This window comes from Microtus pennsylvanicus, chromosome 9 (assembly GCF_037038515.1).
Source record: "Microtus pennsylvanicus isolate mMicPen1 chromosome 9, mMicPen1.hap1, whole genome shotgun sequence".
Lineage (NCBI taxonomy): Eukaryota > Metazoa > Chordata > Mammalia > Rodentia > Cricetidae > Microtus > Microtus pennsylvanicus.
Genome location: NC_134587.1, coordinates 60485347 through 60511923, shown reverse-complemented (window position 1 = coordinate 60511923; position 26577 = coordinate 60485347). Strand labels below are relative to the sequence as shown.

General features: G+C 46.2%; 1 protein-coding gene across 1 annotated transcript in view; it reads right to left on the bottom strand.

Moving 5' to 3' along the window:
* The window catches only part of Cul4a (cullin 4A), a 39153-nt gene extending 12612 nt beyond the window's left edge, over positions 1-26541 (bottom strand). The window contains exons 1-12 of the mRNA XM_075986199.1: positions 26350-26541; positions 25945-26060; positions 17312-17426; positions 11578-11636; positions 10449-10522; positions 9817-9979; positions 9221-9310; positions 8129-8211; positions 5223-5290; positions 3109-3227; positions 2390-2582; positions 15-119 (exon numbers count right to left, since the gene is read on the bottom strand). Coding sequence (XP_075842314.1) covers positions 15-119; positions 2390-2582; positions 3109-3227; positions 5223-5290; positions 8129-8211; positions 9221-9310; positions 9817-9979; positions 10449-10522; positions 11578-11636; positions 17312-17426; positions 25945-26060; positions 26350-26497 — 1333 coding nt within the window. The 5' untranslated portion in view covers positions 26498-26541. The remainder of the gene's footprint in view (positions 1-14; positions 120-2389; positions 2583-3108; positions 3228-5222; positions 5291-8128; positions 8212-9220; positions 9311-9816; positions 9980-10448; positions 10523-11577; positions 11637-17311; positions 17427-25944; positions 26061-26349) is intronic.
* Positions 26542-26577: the final 36 nt, after the last annotated feature.

The window sequence follows — 26577 nt, the reverse complement described above, 5'->3', positions numbered from 1 at the left end:
TGGCCACATCTCACCATGGATGAAACGGAACAGGATCATGATCTTGTCCAGGATCCTCTCCAGCTCTTCGTCTGTTGCTTCTTTGTTGCCTGCTCGTAACTTTGAATCAACATGTTTGGCTGGAAAAACAAGAATTCCAATCAGAAAACAAAGCAGGAGAGATACTGCTGGTTCACACAAGGCCCTGGGTGCCATCTCACACCAACACTGCAAGAAAAAAAAAAAAACCAAACAAAAAAACCCCAAACAGCTCTTTTCAATCTCCCAGTAATAACTGGGCACTCTGGAACTTTCCCAAAACACCACCACTGTAGGATAAGAAGCAAATGAACATTTTAAAGCAGGTGGTCTCAAGGTAATGAGAATGTATCTTTCCAGACCATTAACAAATGCACAGTCTTAAAAAGCAAAACAATTCTTTTTTAGTCAATTTCAGATTGAATTTTTTTTTCTTTTGGTTTGTTTTTTTGAGACAAGGTTTGTGTAGCCTTAGCTGTTCTGGAACTCATTCTGTAGACCAGGCTGGTCTTGAACTCACAGAGATCTGCCTGCTTCTGCCTCCTAAGTGCCAAAATTAAAGGTGTAAGTAAGCTACCACCACCTGGTGAATTTTTATTTTTTATTAGTAAAAATTTATTTATTCTATTCATGTATGGGTGTATGTCTTTGCCAATATCAGCAGGAGAAGCTTGAATTACAAACTATGTCCTAGCATTTGAATCCTGGAAGAACAGGTGCTCCCAACCACCAGTCCATCTCTCCAGCCCCTCCAGAATGATTTTTTTGTTTGTTTGTTTTGTTTTACTGAGACAAGGTTTCTCTGTGTATCTCTGGCTGTCCTGGAACTCACTTTGTAGACCAGGCTGGCCTCAAACTCATTCTGTCTCCTAAGTGCTGGGATTAAAGGTATGTGCCACCACCACCGGTCTCTAACTTACTTTTTGAGACATGGTCTGTTACTAACCCTGAAGTTAAGAGTAGGCTGGCTGGCTAATGAGATTCTGGGGGTCTGTCTGTCTTTCCTCCCCATCACTGGGGTTACAGACACCACCATGGCTGTGTCTACACGGGTGCTAGGATCTGAACTCAGGTCCCCAGGTCCTTATGCTTGTGTGGGAGACACTCTACCAACTGATTCACCTCCTCAGCCCCTATCAGTTTTCCTGTGGAATAGTCTGCCCATGTGCACACAGCTGAGAGCTGCTCTGTGCTCACACTGCCCTGCTGACGACTGCTACCACACTCCTGTTTGCTCGTGTCACCTTTCTGCCTTCTCCTATGAAGTCAGTCACACTTTTACTAACTGGTGTGAGCAGTGAGATAACTACACAGGGCGGCGATTATGACTGTTGTATCTGAGCTCTCATTTTATCCTGTTTGATATGGAGCAGACCAGGTGACTAAAGAGCACTGCATTATCCAGAGGCCAATGACCTCACTGACCCCACACAAGGCCTCACCCTGAACACAGCTGCTCAGGGATTCTCACAGTTGGGACAAGGATCAACCCTGACTTTTACAGGGCAGCTCAGAGCCCTGACTCACTAACCCTCTCACCTTGCCTCTCAGATGCAAAACTTCAGCTCTTGGCTCAGTCCCTATGACACATATTCCCTCATGGATGTACAACTGTGCACACATGAATTCTGCTCAACATATACATCCTGACAAGGTTTGGACTCTGCTCAAACTGGTTGGGAAAAATATTTGAGGTTCTTTTCCTTCCTTCCTTCATTTATTTATTTATCTACTTATTTATTTATCTATTTGTTTGTTTATTTATTTATGGTTTGTTTTTTGGTTCTTTTGAGATAGGGTTTCATTATGTAGCCCTGGCTGCTCTGAAACTCTATGTGGACCAGGCTGGCCTCAAACTCATAGCAATCTACCTGCCTCTGCCACCTAAGTGTTAGGATCAAAGAGGTATGCATAACCATAGTCAACCTTCATTTTCCTGTCCTAAAACTAGCTCTGTAGACCAGGCTCAGAGATTCACCTGCCTCTGCCTCCCAAGTGCTGGGATTACAGGCGTGGTGTGACACCAACCATAGCCTGGCTTTTTTTTTTTTTTAGATAAGGTCTCATCATGCAGCCATGCATGGTCTGGAACTTGCTATGCAGATCACATGGAGAATGCACAGGTTAAAGGCACATGCCCACACCTGGCACTTTTATATTTAAAAAGCACCTAAAAAGGCTAGCATGATGGCTCAGTGGGTAAAGGTGCCCACGGCCAAACTGAGTCCAGTCCCCACAACCCATACGGTGCAAGGACTCCTGAAAGCCCTCCGACTTCCGCCTGAGCTGGAGCACACTTGTACACACATGTACAATATAAAATCCACCTTTTAAATGGAACAGAGGAAAAGCATCTAGGACTGTTTGCTACCAATGAGCTCTGCAGGCTTGTTTGGTCTCTTGTTGATGAACGTCTCAAAGGATTCCTTCATCAGGTTGATAAAGCGCTCATTCCTCTGGAAGCACACTTCCACCACGTGGTCTACTTTGTCCTTAAAGTCCAGCAGGTCTTGAACCATGTCTTTATCTTTCTCGGGATTGATGACAATTGTTGTCCCGAAGGTCTACAGACACAAAATATAACCAAGTCAGCAACAGGCTTAGGATTCCAAATAGTATCTTTTGCTGTCTCACAACATGATGGCAGTACCCTCTCTACGGGTGCATCCCTCTGGGCAGGTGGGCCTGACATGCATCCTGGAAGATGAGGAGTGGTGCTGTGTGTGCTGGCAAGTGAGAGACACAATGCCTGGAACCCAGAGGCAGGAACTGGGCTTAGAAACAGCAGTAGACAGAGCAAACTGCTGTACAGTGTGTATCGGTTCCCAGTGGGCAGTCATGACTGATAAGCAGACACACCGGATACACTACTGCAGCAGAAACAAGTGTTTACATGAAGGGGTGCAGAGCTGTTGTCACTATACTGCTGGTGTCCACCTGGACAGTGGCCATCACTGCTGGTGCCACCTTAGAAAAGTGGATTTAGCTGAAGAAAACATTCATCAGGTCATGTGGAAGACAGGCAAACAGACGGCGCCTCTCAGTAGTTCATGTGCCTCTGCAGGGTCTAGTGTGTAAACTGGTGTGTACCTTGATATACTCGCTCCAGTGCTGCAGCAGAGCGTGCTGACCCCCTTTCACCCGGCTGAACAGCTGGTACATCTGGGTAAGGTCAGGAACCCTGTTCTCATCCAGCAGGTGGTCGAGTCCTAGCAGTGTGCAGAGCAAGAGCAGGTCACAGGAGGAAGGCAGCATTCGGGAGTGAACACAGTACAGTCCACGCCACACGGGGAGCACATGGCTTGCAGACTTGGAGCACATGCCTGCCACAACGGCATGCCTGTTTGGTCACTTGCCTGAGGCGCTCATATAGGTGGATCTCAGTTTCTGAGTGCATTAGGAATGTATTATTGAGTTTCTCATTTTACAAACGCCTTAACAAAAGCACTGAGTCAAAAAAAATATTTTGACAAGTATTTGCCCTGAGAAATTTATAATGATGCCAGCCAGTGGTGGCACACGCCTTTAATCCCAGTACTGGGGTGGCAGAGGCAGGTGGATCTCTGTGAGTTTGAGGCCAGCCTGGTCTACAGAGCAAGTTTCAGGACAGCCAGAACTGTTACACAGAGAAACCCTGTCTCGAACTGCCCCCTCCAAAATTCACAATGCAAATTATCTGAAGTTTTGTTTATTTGTCAGAAAAAAACATTATTCTTAAAAGATTGGTTCAGGGGCTGGAGAAATGGCTCAGCACGTAAAAGCAATTGCTGTTCTTACAGAGGACCCAGGCTCAGCTTCTAGTCCACATGGTGGCTCGCAACCATGTCTAACTCCAGTTCTAGGATGATCTGATGCTCTTTTCTGATCTCCACCCTCTTCTGACCACTGTGGATATTGCATACATGTGGTGCATATACATATATGTAAGCTAAGCACTCATATACATAAAATAAAATAAATATAAACTAAAATTAATTCAATTTAAAATTTTTAGTTTGATTCACATAATAAACTGTAAGACATGGAATTTTAGAATTTTTATTCAGCTATTTAGGTCTTATAATTTTATTATTTCATATTATATGAGCATTTTGCCTGTGTGTAAACGTATGCATCATGTTTGTGCAGTACCTGCAGAGGCCAGAAGAGGCCAGAGAAGCTACTTGTAGACCTGGGTGCCTACACACACAGGGTCAAGGTGTGTGGAGACAGTCCCTGGTCTAAGCCAGAGGTTTTGCTGCTTGCTATGTCTCAAGATTACTTCTGAGCTAAACACACAAATAAGCTTTAGCTTTTTGTAAAATATCTGCCAAGAGTCCTAAATGATGTCTTAAAAAAGTTTAAAAGCCTTTTACCTTTTGGAATGTTTCTAATATAATTGTGTATGTTATTGTATGTATTTACTCATGTATTTGTGCACATATCTGCAGGTGTTCCTTAGGGGGCGAGAGATTGATTTTGGTGTCTTCCTCAATTACCCTCCATCTTTGTTTTGCTTTGCTTTTTACTGTTCAACAGAGTCTCTCACTGGAGCTAGAGCTCATCGATTCAGCTCTCCTGGCCGGCAGTAATCCTAGACTTCGTCCTGTCTCTGCCACCAGTGCTGTGACTCCTACCTAGCTTTTTTTTTTTGATTTTTCGAGACAGGGTTTCTCTGTAGCTTTTTTGATTCCTGTCCTGGAACTAGCTCTTGTAGACCAGGCTGGCCTCGAACTCACAGAGATCCGCCTGCCTCTGCCTCCCGAGTGCTGGGATTAAAGGCGTGCGCCACCACCTACCTAGCTTTTTAATGTGGATCCTGGGAATCCAAATTCAGGAACTGATGCTTGCATGGCAAGCACGTGATCAACTAAGACATCTCCACAGCCCCCTAGTGAAATTTAGAATAAGTTTTTACAAGTATACTTTACCATTTCCTTGCAACAATTTAGCTTATCAAAGCATGCACTGAGACCACCAGCATACAGCTCTTTAATGTTTATTTTTTAAGAAAGGTCCAAGTTACAAGCCAGGTGTGGTGGTGCACACACATGATCCCAGCTCTCTTAACTACGTATGCCTCTTGAAGGCTAGCACATCCATTAAACAAGAGTCTTAATAGTTCATCCCCAAAAATAACAATTTCAGAAGTTATGTACAATGCTTCCAGAGTTTCACAAGTTAAAAATAGAATTTAGTTTAAATTTACACATGGGAAAATCTACCTTTCTGCAGAATTGCAGTCAAATGTTCTCCTAATAGTTGTTTCTCCACACAGGCAATCAAAGGTTTCCTATAAAGAAAACCAGAAAGTATCAGCAGCATAGAACTGGTCATCTATCAAAGGGGAAAGTTAAAGTCACAACAGACAGCCTACAGCCAAGACGACAGAGAGCTAACAGATAAGCTTTTCATCACATCAACTATGAACTGTGACCGTGTTGACAATTCTAACGCCAGATTTCATTTCTTTCTTTTTTTCTTTCTTTCATGAGACAGGATCTCAATATATAGCTCAAACTGGACTTGAGCAAATAGTTTTCTACCCCAGCTACCCAGTGCTGGGATTATAGGCATTCATCACCATACCTGGCTTCTTGTTGCAAACAAGACCTAAACACGACCTGCTGAATAACACAGACAAGTCCATAGGTAGGTCCGAAAACACTCAGCAGTGAGCACCGGAGGAGCCTGGCACATGTGTCTTAACCTTGGTTTCTGATTTTCACCTCTGCCCTTCATGGTCTGCTGTCCCGTGCTAAAGCTTCCTGAACTGTAGACATGAACTCGAAGGCAGAGTCTAGAAGCCAGCAGGGCACATCTAGCAGTGCAGTCTACAGTCTATTGCTTATGTCTGCTCAAGTACTCTGTTCTCCATGGTCACTGTCCTGTCAGTCTGTTAGGCAGGATGGTTGCTCTATGCTGTGGCACCACGAGGCCTACAATCCACAGGGATAAGTATTTTCCGTGGCAAACTACCATCTCCCTCACAATTTAGACTCTGACCCCTTTCCTCCATCACTGTCCCACAATCTTCCTGTACTTACTCTGCCTTCCAGTGTGTTCTCAGCTTTGGTCCTCACCTCTCTAACAGGAGGGACCAGCAATGGAGGGTTCTAGAGATTGGCTGACCACCTACTTTTTGTCTGAGATGTACTCCTGTAGCTCCATTCCTCACCCTGGCCACCCCGACCCCCACCATTACTGGGCAGGTTCCTGCTCATGGAAACAGCCTGCTATGAGGGCTGGCCACATGAGCACCACACAGAACAGAGCAGTGGGAAATGTGGCCTGACCACTGCAGTCACAGGTACAGACACGATCTTCCTGGCTCCCTCGTCCCCCAGACAGGGTCTGTCCTGGAACTCTTCACGTAGACCAAGTCAGTCCTGAGCTCATAGAGATCCATGCCTTCCTTGGTCTCCCAAGTGCTGGGATTTCAGGCGTGTCCCACCACACCCAGCTTCCTGGCTCTTTTTTATTCATAACACATATTTTTTCTTTTCAGAAGATAACAGAGAATGTTTACCTTTCCCAAGACTTCCTTTAGAGTTTGTAAACTAAGGAGGACACTGGAGTCCAGTTTAAATTGTGTGCTGTGCACACACCACAGCACGTGTGGATGCCAGAGGAAACCTCCAGGAGTCCGGGTGGTGGTAGCACATGCCTTCAATCCCAGCACTTGGGAGGCAGAGGCAGGCGGATCTCGGTGAGTTTGAGGCCAGCTTGGTCTATAGAGTGAGTTCCAGGACAGCCAGGGCTGTTACACAGAGAAACCCTGCCTCAAAAAAAAAAAAAAAACCAAAAAAAACCAAACCAAACCACAAAAAATAAAAAAGGAGTCAGGGGTATTGAACTCAGGCAGTGAGGCTTAGCAGCAAATCTTTTCTTTTTGAGACAGAGTGTCAGTGTGCAGCCCTGACTGGCCTAAAACTTGCTATGTAGACCAGAATGGCTTTGTACTCACAGAGATCCCCCTGCCTCTGCCTCTTGAGCTTTAGGATTAACAGTGTGTATCACTATGCCCAGACTTCAATAAGGAACCTTTTAATCTATTTAAATCTCACAGCACCTACGGCAGGATTGAGATCCCAGCCTCCATGAAAATGGAGGTCAGAGATGTGGGCGGCCCTCTGGAGGGAGCCTCCTGTGGCCACCTCTGACTTTTCTCCCTATCAAGTGAGAGTGTGAGGAGCACATCAATATCCCTAAGCAACCCAGCATCCCCCAGCTCAGTTCTGGGCTAGGACCCATGGCATCCCTCACCGGAAAGGAGGAACACATCCTGAACTCCCATGCTACATCTCCTGAGAGTCTGACCCCTTCCTTCCTCTTGTCCCAAACTCCACAAGGACCGGAGCTTCGTGCGGTTCACCATTTCCCCTTTGTGCCCCTCCCTGTTTCCGTCTCCTCACAGCAGTAAATAATACATATTTTGCACAAATGCACATTCTCTCTCCCTTATTTCCCTAGCTGCTCATCAACCCAAAATCTAGAGGAAAAAGATGAATGAAAAGAGGGGGGAAATGTACTGTATAATAAGAATTATGGCCATATAATACATCTAATACAACCTTGTAACTAGGGGACGGAGATGACTTAGTTAAGCGTGTGCAGTGCTCTTGCAGAGGCCAGTACTCAGCACTCACATCAAGTGGCTCATAATCACCTATAACCCCAGCTCTAGGGGATCCAAGAACCATGGACTCCTCAGGCACTGGTACTCACAAGCATATACCCACATACTGCACACAATTAAAGTAATAAAAATAAATCTTTAAAAACAAAAAGCTTCTAAGTGAAGAGTCTCATATTCAGTGAAGTTCTATCAGGCAAACAAAGCACTCAGATGCTAAGGATGTCACTGTCCTTGACCAGGCCACTCGCGACAAATATAAATTACAGTTTATAATTGCTGGGCACAGATGGATCATAAGCAAAGCATGGTCTCATGACTGGAGTAGCCTCAGAGTACTGGGTGAGTTTGAGGTACCTCAGAGATCCGCCTGCCTCTGCCTCCCGAGTGCTGGGATAAACGTGTGCGCCACCACCGCTCACCTCTTTCAATATGGAACAAGAAAGTATGTGGCCTATGAGAAACCGAAACGGATCCAAGGAGGACAGTGCTTACTGTGTGCTGTGGTCTAAGTAAGTGATCACTCGGTCTGCTTCCTCTTCTAGACGCTTACTCACATGGTTAAGATATTCTGGAACCTTCCAAAAAAAATTAACACATCAATGACAAAAGATTTCTCACATTATTGATAAAAAGATTTCCTCATAGAATTGAAAAAGCAGTGAACACCTTCAAGTCGAATATTACTAGATGACCAGGGTTGGGCAGGATGAGAGGCTATGTAAGTGACAACCAGCAGGCTGGGAGCCACCTCTAAAATTAGGGCCCATAGGGTGAGTCACTGGGTAGATAGTAGTATCTGGGTAGAAAGCCCAAAGCCTACTGGCAACCTGGCACCCACACAGGAAGCTGTCAGAGGTGAGACCTCCCCTGTGCCAGACTGCAAACAGATGTCAGTTGTCCGGGGTGAATAGTCCTCAGGGTTGGCATCTGCCAGCACTGCTGCAGTTAAATTCTGCTCTGACAGGCTGGGCCACCTTACAAGGAGCAGGTTACCATGTCTGTGCTCAGGGCTCCCTTCAGGACTTAACTCTAGGACCTTGGAAGCTGCCCAACAGGGTGGAGTGATATTGGTATTACATATGCAATATCACATATTTATTACACATGCATTTTTGGAGAGAATTTTTTTTTGGAGACAGAGTTTCTCTGTGTAACTTTGGCTGTCCTGAAACTTGCTTGTAGACCAGGCTGGCCTCGGACTCACAGAAGTCCATCTGCCTCTGCCTCCCAAGGGCTTAAAGGTGTGCACCGCCACTGCCTGGCTTGGAGATTATTCTTTACCAGTGCTTTATATAGATGAAAATCTTTGATTCTTAATTATTTGTCTTCCATATTTAGGATTTATATTTTATCCTCTCACTTAGACATGTGCTCCTTTGCTATTCCAGAAACTACTTGCAGCGGGGGGGGGGGGGAGGAGGGGGATAAAAGGACAAATCTCCTAAGGGGAAGGAATGAACTTCTACAACAAGCAGTCCATCCCTGAGGACTTGAGACTGATAAATGTGTACACAGGAAAGAGTGCAATCCTTGTGAATGGCTCCCTGAGGGGTTAAAGCAAAGACAGTTGGTCACACATCTCACCTCCCTGTCTTGCATCAGCCTCTGGCCTTCTGCAGCATACAGACAGTTAGTCTCTTCCAAAAACTTCAGTTCAAACGAGTCTTTATATACCTAGGGAATGAGCAGTTACTGACGTGCTTCATGCAGGAGCCTGCCTGCCTTTTCAAGCACTAAGCCCCCCCCCACTTCTGAGTCAGCAGGCTGCAGCTTGTGGTCATCATGTGCCACTGATCTCTGGAAAACTTTTCCTGCCAGGCCAGGGCCCTACCTGCTCAACACTAATGTTTATTTGCCTTTGTACCTTGGCAATTGATTTTACCTTTGTTTATGGTATATTTTCCATTTAAACTAACTCACAGAGAGCCGCCTGCCTCTGCCTTCAGAGTGCTGGGATTAAAGGCATGTGCCACCATTGCCCGGCTGAAACTAACATTTTTATATAGCCATACTTATCAATCTTTTCCTCCGTGGCTCCTTGTGTAGTGTGGTGATAGCTTCAGGCATTCTCTCCTTAAGGACTAGATAACGGTATCTTCAACTCATACTTTATGAAGCCTGTGTTTACTTTGCAGCAGGCACCTCCAGTGGCTCACACACACTCAAGACCAAAGCCTCACCTGGAGATCTGAGAGCATGCTCAGCAGACTCCGGAGCAGGCTCCTGTCCACAGCCTCACCGCTTCTCTCACGCCCAATGAGCAGCAGGATCCCATCAATGGTCTTACTCTGCACCATTCTGTCGCTGATGATGTGGTTCCTGAACAGCTCTAGGCCCATGTCCCTGACAGGCAGAAAGCAGAGCAAGGCTTCAGGTCAGCCTTGGATGCTCCAGAAGCTTCACATGCACCTGCCCCAAACTGCTATTTGTTGGTTATACCCAGAGCTTGGAAAGGCCTCTAGTCCAGGATGACAGTGTCTCTACCCTAAATGAGGTTATTTCCTGGATAGGTCAAGCTGACCACCCCGAGGAGGTAATGAGATACATGTCACACAGGTGCCCAACAATCGATTGCTTTTGTGTGAATCTGCTGTCTCTGACCCATGGCTCACCATTCTTCTTGGGCAAGCCACAAAGGTGTCAAGTCTGTGGGAACCAGCACTGCATCTGCTCCCTCTGGATCCCTTCCTTTTTCCTGCACTGTTCCCAGAAATCTCCTCTCTACTCCTCAGCTGGTAGCCTAGGAGATTTGGGAAGGATCACTCCACCCGAGAGAAGGCAGCAGGGCTTGTCAGACCAGGAGGGCACTCACCAGATAGAAGGAAGCATGGAGTTCTGGAGGACATAGGTGCGATCCAGAAACAGGAAGATGCTTCTGATCATGATCTGAAGACCAGAAAGGAGCAGCACTCACACCCCTGTTCCCATGCTCAGCCATGCACCGACCACTTGAGATCAGACTTTCCGGACCGTCCTTACATTAGCTGTCTTGAATGTAACAATCACTTCTTGATGGAAAGCCCTCACACATCAAGTCCCCAATTTTTATAAATTTAACTTCTCTTCTGGTATTTTTCAGCCCAGACTACAGGAATTTTAAAGCATTTAACCTCAGTGATCTTTGAAATTTAATTATCTCCCAACAGACGACACAATGATGCTCTTTGGGTGGCTAAGTACTAAACTAGTCTTTCTTGGTTTTTTTGAGATGGGGTTTCATGGCCTTAAACTCCTTATTTTCCTGTTTACTTTCTAAATGTGATTACAGACACATGCAGGATCCCCCTTCCTGGCTTAAATTTTCTAAGTTAAATCTTGCTACATGGTCTTGAGGCTCGGGCTCCAGAGTGTGCTCTGTTGCAAGAACAGCGAGAGCGCAGGCAGTGAGCTGTCCTACCCTTGCTGTTGAAGCCCTGTATTTACCAGCAGGGACTGATTCCACTTTCTGCAGAGACTGCTGACATTTGAGAACACTGTCCCTAACAGACATTGTTTTCACATCCACGTGGCTCAAAATGCTCATCACCTTCTCCTCATCTCTAGAAAATAAGCACTCAGGCTACTTGAAGAAGCCATCAGCTGGGCCACACAAAAACTCACATGTGTGAAGACAAGTTAGACACCATCACAGCCTAAGCTTCTGCCATCTAACTACAGAGAGGGGCTGGAACCCAGGCCAAACTGCAGTTAGACACCTGGGGTTTCCTTTGAGAACTTAAGGCGCCTCTTTCTACAAGCACACACTGACTGCTGATCTGGAGGCAGAGCTGGCCAGCACCCTCCCCACCCTACTCTCCTGCTCAATTGTAGTGAAGGACCCCTGAGCTCAGGCCTTAAATTGATGGAAAGGCAGGTTAAGGCAGGTGTGAGTGAGCCAACACAGGCATTACTAATAGCACCCAGGATGGAGAAGCAGGGCTGGCGAAGGGCTGCAAACTTACCATTTGTCTGCAGTGGTCTTGCCAGCATGTGTTAATCTTCTTTAGAAATAAAACGCTGTCTAGTGAGTCTGTGCGGACCTGCTAAGGAAACTTCAAACACACTAGTCCGTTCCATTTTTTTTACAACTTTCAATCTCATTACCTTTCCCAGGTGTCCTTCTAGTAACACAGAAAGTATGATCATTATACCACTATCTAGTGTAAGTTACACTATAGTCTGAACACTTGTGTTCTCTAAACCCGCAGTGAAAACCTAATCCCAAGGCAATAGTACCAAGAAGAATCAAAGACACCTCACTTTCTACTAAGCAGAAAGCTCTTACCAGGAGTCCACTTGTGCCTGGGTCTTGGACTTCCAGCCTCCAGGAAACACTCAGGCTTATAAGCCAGTTTACAAAAAGACTGACAGAGACCTGCAGCTCCCAAACCACAAGTGGGTTACTAGCCTCTGCCCACTGTCACCTCATTTCCTTTTGTAGTAACCTACCTGACTCATCCCATTCCCTTGGATCTGTCTCTCACTGCTCCACATTGGCTTCCATTCTCTCTTCTTTGCAGGATTACTTTCCATTCCTGCCCGCTGACACAAACCACCAGGCATGAGTGCTTCATCTGGGTGTCCAGATTTCAGCTTCCGAGGGTCAGGACCAAACATAACTCCACGATGGACCTTCTAGAACTGGTGTCTGGTGGGGCCTGAGTGCCCCACAGTCAATGTGTGTATAAAAGTGTATAGCAGGGAGCTGGTGTATAGCAGTGTATAGCAGTGGTTTGCCCAGTAAAAGTAAAAGCTCAGAATACTACCATCAAGTTGTATTCATGACCAGATTATGCACTCAGCTAGACTCTCAGTGTACACGTGTGTCTGTATGTGTGCTTTTGGGACAGTCCCATTCTAGCCAAGACTGGCCTTAAATGAAGCAATCTTCCTTTCCCAGTCTCCCACATGTTGGGATTTCAGGTGTTAGCCACCACACTGTGCTTGTCTGTTTTTGAGTCAGGATATTGACATACATACTATGCTGGTGTTGAACTTGAGGTCCTCTGCCTCAGTGTCCTCAGATATTACAGGCACGTGCCAGTATATACATACATACACACACACTTTTTTTGTGAGCTAGTGTCTCATTATGTTCTCTGGATGGCCTGGAATTTGCTATTAGGATATTCTATAATTTATGTACGTATTTGGGTACATATATGTAGTGCCCAGAAGAGAATAGAAAGGGACATCAGATCTCCTGGAACTGGAGTTATGGATGGTTGTGAGCCACCGTGTAGGTTCTAGTAACCAAGCCCCGGTCCTCTGCAAGAGCAGCAAGTGCTCTTAATTGCTGAGCCATCTCTCCAGTCCCACTTATTTTTTTAAATTTTAGATTTTTTCTTAAGTGATTTAATTTTTTTTATTGGTATGTATGTGTGTGTTGGTGCCAATACCCATGGAAGCCAGAGGTGTCACATCACCTGGATGGAGCTCAAGTGAGCAGTTCTGGAAATTGAACTTGGGTCCGCGACAAGAGCACCAAGTGCTTTTATCAATGAGTAACCTCTCTAGCTCCTAGGATATACCTTTTTTAAAAAATGCGCAAAATACAATTTTAAAATAAAGCTATCTGAAAGCGGGTTTCGAGAGAAGGATTTTCATTTGCTCTTTGAGCTTCCCAATACAGAAAAAGCAGTCCACGTAGGCGGAAAGCACCGGGATCCTGTGCTGTAGCCCTGCCTGCCACTCACTAGCACACGGCACCATCCTTCAATGAGTTCCAGGGTGGCAGGCCACCCACACTCAGTTCCCACGAGGAAACTGCGCATCCAGACTGAGGAGAAACTTGGCAGTTATGCCACACCAGATCTTCAGTCAGTCAAGGGCAGGTGGTAGAGGCAGGTGATGCTGGCCCAGCCTTAGGAGGGGAAGAGAATGCTTAGGGAGGCAGTGAGGCCACAGGCACATCTGTGTAGGTGGCAATAACCATAGTAGGTCAGACAAAGAGGTCTAGTTCTTGCCTCCTAATCTCAGGAAGCATATTCACAAGTTTAGACAGAGAAAAGGCCTGTCAGTTCCGTGGCTAGCACATTACCCTGGGAGAATGCTTCTATGATGGTAAAATATGCCAGACCTCTATTTGTGCAAAGCAAGACAAAGGCCAACCACAGGACATTCAGCAGGTTGAGAGATGCCACAAGCCTGCCAATCTGCAGAGTCCCTACTGCCTTCACACTGTGCAGCTGGAGTTGTGTGGCAGTGAGCCTGCATGGGCCTTTAAGCTTAAAAACAGAGTTAAACTGACGCTAGTCCATCTTCTATTGCTACCTGGCAGCTCAGGCATCACTAATAACCATGGAGGAGTTGTACCTGGTCCAGTATTAAGATGTAAGGGTTCGCTGGGCGGTGGTGGTGCACGCCTTTAATCCCAGCACTCGGGAGGCAGAGGCAGGCGGATCTCTGGGAGTTCGAGGCCAGCCTGGTCTACAAGAGCTAGTTCCGGGACAGGCACCAAAGCTACAGAGAAACCCTGTCTCGAAAAACCAAAAAAAAAAAAAAAAAAAAAGATGTAAGGGTTCAATGTCAATGTTCTTTAAGAAAAGAGCTCTGTTAATTAAACAGGCATCCTCATTAACCATTTGTTGGTATTTTCCATGAAAAAAAGCACCGAAGAGTGAACTAGTACCACAGAGTAGGTATTTACCAAGATCCTATGCAACCTGCTAGAATTCAGTCAATTCCAGGATGCAAGGCTTACAGCATCACCACAGTGCCAGAGGTGAGTAAGTCTAGGCAATGAGATGCATAGCTGACAGGAAGGTCTGTTGTGGCTTCTGCTGAGGCAGCTTTATGGTAGCCATTCTTGTCTCATTTCAATCCATGCAAAAGACACACACCATCCATGAAAGTGAGGTACGTCCTTCATGGTACGATAAAATCCAACAAGAAGAATGCTTACGACACACCATCAAAAAACTGCCAATCACAAAGACCATTTAAAGGAAAGCAAAAATACACTGTGTATATTCCAAAGGTGTCCACTGCTATCTGAGTGCCAATCCCCAGGGTCATTCAACTTGGCTGCAGCATCTCAATCAGGTCGAGAAAATCATCTCACATTGATCTGTTTGGGGCTATTTAATTACCATTCTCCCCATTGGCGAAACTGTGCACTGCAGAACCCTGAGCACAACATGGAGCCAGCCACACTTCAGGTCACAGGTGAGTCTTCCTTTTTTGGCTTTTCTCTTCTGGAAGCCAGTGGCAGCAACTGCTCATCCTGGCCTCTGGGCTTGTCTCACTCTGCCTGCCACGTTTCTGCACAGGCCACCCAACAGCACCATCTCTTCTCCCTGGCACATCCCTTCTCAGGTAGGCAGGTTAGTCTTCCTTTATGTCCAGAGGTGCATGTGGCCTTTTGCTACACAAAAGCCTACCTTTGTTATCTCCATTGAGGGACGCCTTAAGGGAGAATCCTGTGTTACAATGCTGTTTCTAGAACCTAGTTTGACGCCCAGCAACACATAACAGCCACTTTGGAAATGTGTTGGCTGGTGAAGGTTTTAGGCTGCATGTTGGCCACAGTTCTAGACTGTCCCATCATTCTGCCCAATAGATCTTCATATGACAATTTGGTTGATCTCTTGCTTAGAAACCTGTAAGTAATCTCACTGACTTGTACAGCTTGAAGTGCAACTCTGTGGTGGCATATCCAGAACCAAATGCAGCCTGTGACCTGGACTGCACACCAGACTGTGCAGGGGTTTTGTTCTTTTTTTTTTTTTTCGAGATAGAGTTTCTCTGTAGCTTTGGTGCCTGTCCTGGAATGAACTTGCTCTATAGACCAGGCTGGCCTCAAACTCCCAGAGATCCGTCTGCCTCTGCCTCCCAAGTGCTGGGATTAAAGGCGTGTGCCACCACCATCCGGCCTGGCACAGTTCTTAAGAACACACTTTGCATTCATTCATGTTCACTCTGTCTGGTTAACATCCCATTGTCCTTTGAGGCCCAATTCAGTGGTATCCTCCCGGGCCCCAGCCCCTGGTTTCTGCCCTGCTGCTGTCAGCTGCATGTGTCTGGGTTCAAGACACATTGTCACTAAGGCATCTAATGTGTTAGCGCTTTTTCCTTCTGTAAACAAATTGTGACTTTTATCATCCCTGCTTGTTACCAAGGAACAGCGTCCTTCCCTGGCTCTACCCTGGAGTTAGGATCCCTTGGAGGGTAGAAATGAGGCACAGTCACTTTTCTATAATCCACCATAGGGTAGGAAACAAAGACTTGTTACATATGTGACCATTTTGGTCAACCCCCAGAGTGGGATTAACTGGCAGGAGGATAATTAAAACAGGCAATCAAAATGTGGTTTCCAGCAAAGTGGGATTAGAACAAAACACGATGAGCTGACCCTCATGGGTACTGCTGTCCTACAACACGGCTGCTGAACATCACGTGTCACTGGGCCCACATGCCAGGCTGCTCCAGTACTCTGAAAGGTGTAGGGGCTCCATAAGCCTCACAGACACCTCCTGAGATAAGAGTGCATGCCTCCAGGGTATGTGGTCACCGTGATCTTGTACAATCTTGCAGCTCTTAGTTCAGAACACTTGCCAGAGAATAGAGAGGATCTGATAGACGCCTATGTAGCAGAAGCCTAAAGGCCTCAACATCCAGCAACACTGCTTGCTTGCTGCTCTGCATTAACAGGGTCTGTACAGCTAGCAGGACCATGTTTCCTTTGATGAGAGTCACAGGAAGAACCCGGAGAAAGTCTTCAATAGGCAGGTGTTGGGATTTGTTTTATACACTAAAGCACGGAGCCAAAGAAGTCAGCATGGGAGTCACACATGACGTTTGTGTCCTAAAACTGGCAATGGGCTTGGGGACCAGCCTTGGGCCAGGTCATACAGATGTTCTTGTGGGCATAAGTCACAAGATAATATGGCAGCAGACCCTATGCTGCCCTCTGCCCAGCACTGTGTATAGCGCATGCCTGAATAAATAATTCCCTTCTTCAACTGAACACCACAGCCACCACTTCTTTGTCTGGTCGTGTCCTGGGAGGTACAGTCTTAGACCAGACAGGCAGGTTCTCCTGCCTGCCCACAATAGCACACAACCCACCAGGAGAAACTGGATGCAGCAAGCATCTGAGCACAGTCCTCGGATTAAGTCCACGGCCAGATGGTAAGTAGGGATCTTTTTCCTTATAGCTACCCACCTGTGGGAACCAGGAAAGACCCACCTTCAGATGAGACAGCCTTCCTGACACCCGGACTTGGGCCTGTGAGACAACGAGCTAGGAAACCATGGGGCTGAACCCTGATTCCTGACAGAAACAACCCCAAACATAAACTGGGTATGTTTGAAGCAGCCACATTTGTAGGATTTGTCACACGTTATAGAAAATGAATACAAATGGTTTTCATTAAAAGGACAGAATTTCAATTTTAAGGAATTTTTAGAAATTTCTCTAAATTCTCCAACTAGATGCATAAGTGGAAGCTGTTTCCCCCATCAGTCATTCAGATGTTACAAATTTCACTTAAAAATCTATTAAAATGAGTTATGACACAAACTTAGGCCCTTTGTTCTATAAAAGGATTTAAAACTTATTCCTTTAATATTAAGGATATCCATTAGTCCTTTATCCCATTTTAAAGATGTGTGTAATAAACAAACATTAGTCCTTTATCCCATTTTAAAGATGTGTGTAATAAACAACCATCCCGAGGCACAAAGGAAAAGCACAGAAAGGATATTCTCTGAACGGGAGGATCTGGGCTTGGACGTGGTCTTCGCAGACCTGGCGCAGCTGCTTGTAGAGTGTCGGGGAGACTTTGTGAGAACAAAGGTTTTCAACAGCCTACAACAGAGGGAGAGGGTGATGGTCAGATGTCACTGAGTACTTCAGTGACCTACAAGCAAGCCCGGAACTATGGGTGCTTCCCGCACTTGTGCGAGCATCATGGCAATGGCCACCACTAAGGGGCTCGGACTGAAGCTGTGCTACACTTGTTATCCTCAGCACTTGGGAGGCCCGGCACCTCAAGTATCCAGCTCTGCCCAGTTCAGTGCTTCTGTATCAGGCCGCACAGCAGGACTAGGATTCTAAAGCAGGTTTGGAGCTTATGGCCATTTTCTGATTCTCCAGGCTGAGGTAGGACATACATTTATTTATCCTGCTCAGAATTCCTGCTCACGTATGGCAGGGACTCCACCTACCATGAGTAGAGGGTGTGGGCATTTAAAAGAGCCACTCCAGAGAAGTAAGATTTAGTCTAACAATCAAAGGTGGGATGTGGTAGATTTTGGATTTAGCTTGTACCAGTTCACAGTTGTTACTCATATCAATCCATTCCTAAAAAATACTGCTCATATAGCCCCAAGGGTCACTCCTCACAGTGGACTACTTCTGTCCCAGACTAACAGACTGTGGCTGGGTCAGAGCACCGGATGCCGATAAGTGTGGGCTGTGGTGTCGAGTGCTGGCTGTCCACTTGCTCTCAAGCATCACCTATATGTGCTTATGCTATTGAAACAATGAACAATGTTTCCTATGGCCCTGTATAGTCCCCTCAGGTGAAGAACGAAATGAGGGACGGCAGGCAGCTGTAGGCTTCCTAAATTCAAATTTACGCAGAGGTTCTTAGGCTGGAGCTGAAGTCACAGGAAATAGGAGCAAGAAATCATGGACCGTGTCACTAACTCACTGACAAAAAGGACACAAGGGAAACAAGCCCAACTGCCTGGCAAGCCCTCAGGAAACTGCCACACACACCTAGTTACATCTGAGCCCAGCAATGACAAAGAGATATACCGATGTGGCAGCGTGGGGCCCCAGGATGACTCTGAACTCATAGCAGAAGTCCAGCAAGGCATGCTGCCCAGACCCAGCAGCTCAGGACTGGTGACACTTTCTGGGGCAAGGATGGTCACACCACAGGCTTGCTGTCTCCTACCTCCCCTCCTCACCCCATTCCACCTGGAACAGTGCTGGGATACTGGACCTCAGTAGATGCCCACCTGAGTGACAATGTAGAATGAAATCAGGACTCAAATGCAGGCAACAGGAAACTCAGAAGCCTCTAAGGAGACATGCACCTACCACAGTCCTCCAGATCTATTTAGCCGGGCGGTGGTGGCACACGCCTTTACTGCCAGCACATGGAGGCAAGGCGGGTGGATCTCTATGAGTTCGAGTTGAAGCCAACCTGGTCTACAAGAGCTAGTTCAAGGACAGGTTCCAAAGTTACAGAGAAACCTTGTATCAGAAAACCAAAAAAAGAAAAAAAAAAGAAAAAAGATTGAGGAAAGAGCTAAAGACACACAGCTACTGAGTGCTGAGCAGGGCTGCTAGACAAGGGCTGGTTCTGGTGGTCTGAGAGGGTAGATTCTCTGCTTCTGTACTGAATTTACTCTATACTAATGCAGGACTTCATCAAAGTGGTAATAGAGCAATACTGATCTGTTGTAGGATATTTGATCACACGGTGATGCCCTGAGACTGTGTTAATAAAGTTAACCTTGAATCGGGGCTGAGCCAGTGAGTCCTGACAAGAACCAGTCAGAAAGTATACAGAGGACCAGGATACAGACAGAGAGGCACGGGAAGGAACAGACAGGGACTTGAGGATTTTTGGGCTTTTTGGATGTCCTTTTTACTCTGGGAATTGTGGAGAGAAGGGGTCAGCTGGTCGCTCTTCTGCCATTTCTTTGTTCTACAAGGTTTTTACCCCAATATCTGACTCCCGAGTCTTTACTGGTAACAGAATACCTTAGATAAGAACAACACTGATCTGTCCACCATTTCCTGGGCTTTCCACACTAGTTTTAGCCAATCCTATCACTTACTTCTACACAAAATTATGCTGCTTCCTCCTTCACTAACAGCCCTGTTTTGTGACCTGGACTCTCCCTGAAACCTAGGTCACTCTGAGGAATTTGTTCAAGTTGTGCTCAACACTGGGCCTTCCTCTAATGGCTCCTGGAAATAATGTCATGCACTAGGATGACCAAAGAACAAAACTCCAGTACAAAAGCCACAGATGAACATTCTTCTGAGTGGTTCAGACTCAGGTCTTCAGAAGCAAAGCAGAGATCTGCATCCTTAAAATAGCCCTACCCAGAGGAGGAAGACAGAGGGTGGGAAGCCCGAAGATTTCCTCATCATGAACTGACAGACAGAATCCAAGGAGAAAACCTGAGCAAACAAGTTGCTGAGCATAGAGCATAACCAATGGGTTTCTGTGTCTACACTGGACTTTAAAAGTAAACATTTTCAGGGACTCTGGTAAAAACTGAGGCTCGCATTGCAGCTAAGATTCTGAGGCAGAGCATGAAGCACAGCTGGAACCAAACACAGAGGAGCAGGTGAGCAACCACTGGCTCAAGGCCCAAGTTGTCCCTTGGCTCTGCTTCAGTAGCACTTCTCTACAGAGGCCCAAGGGTGGGATGGAGCGGCTTGGAATGTGTGAGGTCTCACCTTCAGAGGCATCACTACATGTGGTATGGAAAAGTCCTTACACTGCTAGGGCAGCTAAAACTGGACAGTGCAGTGTCTAGGCAACAGGACAGTAGCTTCAGTAGCAAGATACATTTTATCAAACAAAACTTCTGAGTATTTATTTAGGTACTTGGTGTAGTTCTTGCTCCTGGTCAAAATACCCCCCCCCAAAAAAAAACCAGACAAAACACAAAGCATATTGGTGTCTTGAGCACCAAAGCCCAGACAAAGCACAACAAGCATAGTGAGGCCTTTGACAGTGACTAGAGGTTGGTGATCCAGCTTCCCACCCAGTTTCCAGGCTGCAAGCAGGACCCTGAGTCAGGAGATGAGGGCCTGCAGGGGAGATAAAGTCTCCCAATATGCAACAAAGGGGACGAAACTACAAATGTCAAGAAAAGAACCATCTAGAAGGGTAGAGGAAACAGTGCCAGAGTTCACACGGGGCCTAGAACAACTGGAAGCCACAGTCAAGGTCCTAGGAAGCTCCGCTTCAGTGTTGGGGTCTTGGATACAGCATTGCTCTGGTCTGGCTTAACTGATCCTAAAAGCAAGACTTAAAAAGGCCAGATGGTCTCCAAATACTTTAACAATAAAGTATATAAAAATATCTGGCATATCAGAATTTATAATGTTGAACATCCAGTCAAAGATTATCAGATTCTCCTTAATGGGATCAACCAGAACCAAAACACAGAGTTTGCAGGTCAGGAAGAAACAGTCATCTAAGAGAGTCTATGTGTCCAAAGATGAAGCAGAGCTTCAAAAAGCCTTCAGAATGATCCCAACTGCGCCTGTAGGAAGAAGACAAAGTGTGTGGGAAACTCACACCAGTGGCAGCAATAGTAGTGGAGGCATGACTGAGTTAGACTCTGAAGACAAGAGGGCTGGTAGTCTCAGGGGGACTTGGAACAATCACTGTGCACTTAAAATCTTTCCATGAAGAAAACCGAGATGGAGATGGCTCAGCAGTTAGAAGTTGCTCTTTCAGAGGACCCAGGTTTGACATCCAGCACCCACGTGGCAATTCACAACTGTCTGTAGCCTCAGTTCTAGATGTGACACCTTCTGTCCTGTGGGCACTAGGTTTGGAATGTGGTACCCAGACATGCATGCAGGAAAAACATCCACACACATCAAGTGGTAACAATGATGGTGATGCTAATGAGAACAGAGTGGCTCCATGAGGGAATGCCCTCAAACGTCTAAGGAAAGAAATGCCACCAACTGTATATAAGGGAGACTCATTTCAAACCCAAAAAGCCACCATTACTTTGACATGCAAACTGATCAAAGTTGTAGTAGGAAAATTATCCAGTAAGACAATTTTACAAGACATTAACAACTCAACCCAGCACATAAAAAGACCACAGAACTGGGCACAGTGGCAGACACTTTAATTCCAGCAGCACTCAGGAGGCAGAGGCAGGAGGACCCTCTGGGAGTTTGAGGCTAGCCTAGCCTACATAGTGAGTAGCCAGTCAAGGCTACATAGTGAGACTATGTCTCAAACAAACAAAAACCCATTTCAGCCAAGTAAGATATAGCCCAAACATACAAGACTGTCTTTATACTCAAAAGGGGGGGGGGGATAATGAACATAACTGACAAACTAAGAGACAAAACCCACATGATCCCTCAATAGATGCAGAAACATACTTTCATCAACCCAGGAGCAGAAAGGACCCACCTACGTGGTAGCACTACACTCAACAGCGGTAAAATAAACGTTCCTGAGACCCAGAGCAAGACAAGTGCCCTGCTTTCTTACTTCTAACCACTGTCCTAGAGGCTCTTGCCAGTACAGCAAGACAAAGCAAAGAAATAATAGGCACAAAATTTAGAAAAGAAAAAGCTTTCTAGTTACATATGATCATCTGGGCAGAAGACCAAATGGGAATCTATGAAAAAGCTAGAAACAAACAAGGTTATCAAGTTAGAAAGACAACTTCAATATATAAAAATCAACAGTGTTCCTCCATAACAGTGAAAATCACAAATTAGAACTTAAGGTTAAAAAATCCATAAAAAGTTTGTAACATCTGTATAACCGAAACAAGAAACATTGCTGAGAAATATTTAAAAAGCCCCAACAGAGTGTTCTCTATCATTAAGGCTGAGTCGGTTCTCTCTAACCGATCTAATAGAGTCACCAGAATCCCAATCAAAACCTTAGCTGGCCTCTTGGAAGAAGCCAGAAAACAGATTCTAAGATTCCTAAAGACAGAGGACCAAGAACAGCTGAAACGACTGTGGGAACGCAAGGCGGAGCCAGCCCTTTCTGATTTAACACCTCGTTACACCCACTCCTAGATGGACAGCTGGTCTTGTCTTTGAGAAAGTCAGTCGGGCAACAACGTGCCCAGCACCTGGACATTTATAGGGACAACACTGAATGTAGATTTATATCTTACAATACACACAAAAGTCCACAAGCTATAGATCACAGATCTAAATGCAAAATTTTTAACTCTAAATGTCTACTAGGGAAATATAAGATCTTAGATTAGGACAAAGATCTGTTTTTTATGAGACAGGGTCTCATGTAGCTTGCCTAGAGCTGGCTAGTAGAAGAGGCTGACCTTGAATTCCTGAATCTCTTCTGCCAAGCGGGGGCTGGGTTTACAGGAGTGTGCTACTATTCCCAGCTATGGCAAAATTTTATTTTCTTATTTTTTTAGGCAGATACTAAAATCTCAACCTAAAAGAACAGCTGAAACACTAGACTTCACAATTTAAATCACTGTTCTTAAAAGGACATATATCTAAAAGTTAAGGGGTAAATTATGAACTAGAAGAAAATATATGCAACTTGTATCTGGAAGAATCCATACTAAATCCACACTCAGTAACAGGAAAATAATCTAAAAAAAATGAAGCTGGACATACTGGCTTATGTCTGTTAACAAAAGAATTTGGGAGGTTGAAGCAGAAAAGTTATAAATTTGAAGCCAGAGTAGGCTACATAGTGAGATAAAAAGGGAGGGAGAGGAGAGGAGGCAGTCAAGCAGACAAAAGGTTTGAATAGTTAACTTCAAAAAAGGGTACAGAATATAACAATAAATATATGGAAAGATGCCTAATATCAGTAGAACTGTAAATTAAACCACAGGTAAAGCAGACAGCACCAAATGCTGGTGAGAATGTGGAGCAAACAGGACTTCATACTACTGGCAGGGTGCAAAACGGTCCAGCTACTTTGAAAAGCAGCCAGTTTCTTAAGAAGTGAAACACACGTCTTCTTAACATCTCTGAGATAGTTTCCTGAGAGGAATGAGAACTCATGCCCACAGCGGCTTTGCTGGCAATGTTTCCCACTGGGCTCCCAAAGGTCCTTTACCTGATGATTACGCCAATTGTACTATATCCACACTAATCAGGAATAAAAACAACAAGCACGCGGGGGATGTACAGCGGGGGTCTGAGAGAGGAGAACTGGGGGTTGGTGAAGGGAGGAAGGGGAACAGGGAAAGTGATGTAGTTCTATTCAAGTAATAACACATTTAAAAAATTTTAAAAAACAAAACACCAAACTGTTAGCACCACATGTAAACTGCAAACTGGTATTCTAAGTAAGAGCCAGACAGCAAAGAAGACAAACGCACGATTCCTTTAGATAGAAATGGCAGAGAAATGACTGCGGGGGTGGGGTGGGGGTTTGCAAAGGGCTGCAGTTCTCTGTGGGGGATGGAAACAGTCTATATGGGTTGGGCAGCAAAACAACTGCATATTAGGCCATTAAGATCTACTAGCAAGCCGGGCGGTGGTGGCGCACGCCTTTAATCCCAGCACTCGGGAGGCAGAGGCAGGAGGATCTCTGTGAGTTCGAGACCAGCCTGGTCTACAAGAGCTCCAAAACAAAACCACAGAGAAACCCTGTCTCGAAAAACAAAAAAAAAAAAAAAAAAAAAAAAAAAAAGAAGATCTACTAGCACAACAAGTATGTTAGTGTAACCCACAGGAGGAATACCTTGAGTTTGGGACAGCCTGCGCTATACAAAATAAAACCAGTCAACTTCCCCTCCCCCTAAAAAAACCTACTGGAGTACAAGTTATATATAAATTATACTTCAAGAAAGCTTATTTAAAAAATTTATCAGGGGGGCTGGAGAGATGGCTCAGAGGTTAAGAGCATTGCCTGCTCTTCCAAAGGTTCTGAGTTCAATTCCCAGCAACCACATGGTGGCTCACAGCCATCTGTAATGGGGTCTGGTGCCCTCTACTGGCCTGCAGGCAGACACACAAACAGAATATTGTATACAAAATGAATAAATAAATAAATAAATAAAAATTTATTAGGGGCATGGTGGTACATTCAACCAAGTGGGAAGCCGAGGCAGGAGGATTGCTGTAAGTTACAGACAAGGCGTGAATACAAAGTGAGTAACTAAGTCAGCTAGCACCATGTAGCAAAACTCTCAAAAACAAAGGGGGTTGGGTAGAGGCCCGGAGAGATGACTTGGTAATCAGAGTACTTGAGGGCCTGAGGCTGGTTCCTAGCACCTACGTCAAGAGGCTCACAACCACCTAAACTTCCGGCCTCCAGTCCCTCAACCCCCATTCATACACACAGACACATGCTTAAAAACAAAATCTTAAAACCCTTTCCCTGAATAAACAATCAACTCACAAACCCAAGACAAGGAACATGCATCAATCTATCACTACAGGCCGGTTGTCCCGCATTCAAAATGCTTGGGACCAGCAGTGCTTTGGATTAGATTTTTTTTCTTCTCATTTGATAATTGAATATGCAATTGGGAAATGGGACTCAAGTCTAAACATAAAATTAATTCATATCTCATATAACTTGAACACAATTTGAAGGATTATTTTAATTTTTTTTATCGTGTGTATGCATGATGCATATGTGCGGGTGCTTGTGCCACGGCAAGTCTGGCAGCCAGAGGCCATCTCCAATTTTCTCCTGTTTGAGGGTTCTGAGGTTCGAACACTGGCTGCCAAGCTTGTTCGGCAAAAGCTTTACCCACTGCATCATCTCATCGGCCCAAGCTTGAAGCAATTTTATATAAAAGTTTTAGCATATATTGTATTCTGTCTGAGACCAATCAGACGGGGTCAGCTGGGGATCTTTTTCCTTACGTGAGCTAAGTTTTGGATTGGGAGTGCTCGAAATGTAATAGTTTTTTTTTCCCCAGTACTATTGCTTACTTTTCTTTTTGTATTTTATGTAACTTTAAATACATTCACTTTGTAACCTGGATAAAACGAACCGGCAAGTTCATGACTCTAGTGTAGTTAATTATATGCTTTATAGTTACCTATAGCAGACTATTTAGCGAGAATTATTGTAGAAAACCATGATAGGAAAGTCTGCTTGAAACAGCAAAATGTACTTCTGATGATTTCTTTTCCTGCTGTAGCCACTGCCCCTCTTTCAATTAAAAATACCGGACTTTCTGCAAACCTTATTTGCAACAATTAAACCACAAAACAGTGTGTGAGTGTGTGTGGGGGGGCGACACAGGGACCTTACTAGCAAGTGGAGCCGTACTGGGTTTTATGTGCAACAATCTGTCATTCTGATAACACTCAAGACTGCTGGAGCCCTGTGGCTCTGGGCCTCGGACACCTCCTTTCTTCTGGTGATGGGAAAACTTAGACCTCCTAAAGCAGCCTGATGTAAGGTAAGCCTCAACACACAGCACTAATCCAGGGCGGCGATCCATAGAAACACCTGCTGACCGAGGGCTCCGCGGCTCGTCCCCCTCACCCCCCGGGGGAAGGCTCGGGCCGCAGCTTGTCCCCCCCCCCCCCCCCCGCTCCCGGCAGACAGGCAGGCCTCCTTAGCGTCGGCGACCGTGGCTGCGGGAGGAGGAAAACAGCCTGGTGCTCGCAGGCCCTCGCCGCCGCTCACCTGATACAGCTCCTCCAGGTTGTACCTGATGGATGTGCTGCTCTGGATGGCCTTGACCGCTTCGTGAAGCTTCCGCCACGTGTCCTGAGTGTAGTTGTCAGGCAGCCGCGGCCTGTCTGTGGGGAGAGAGGGTCAACGGCCGCGCGGGGACAAGACAGGCCGGGGCACCGAGGCAGGGCCCCGCAGGGCCAGCCAAGAGGTGCGGGATCAGGGCCAGCTGGGGCGCGGGGACGTGGCGGAGCAGGAGGTGCAGGGACAAGACAGGCTGGAGCGCCGGAACAGGACAGTGCGGGAACAAGGCGGGCCGGGGCGCGGGGACAGGGCCGGCTGGGCAGCCCCAGAAGGCCCTGTCCGAGCGCGCGACCTGCCGGCCGCCCCGTTCGCTCCTCACCGGAGCGCACCCACCTCGGAAGTTCTTGATGACCAGCTTCCTGGAGCCGCCCGCGCCCCCCGGCTTGGCAGGGCCACCGGCCAACGCCGCGGGCTTGGTGAGGCCGTTGGTGCGGCCCATGAGACCCGAGACGCTGCCCTTCCGCGGGCCCTCGTCCGCCATGGCTGGGCCGGACGCCGCCCCGCCCCGCGCCGCCCGGCTCCTCCTCCTGCCCTGCGCCCGGGCCGTGCGCGCCCGGCTCC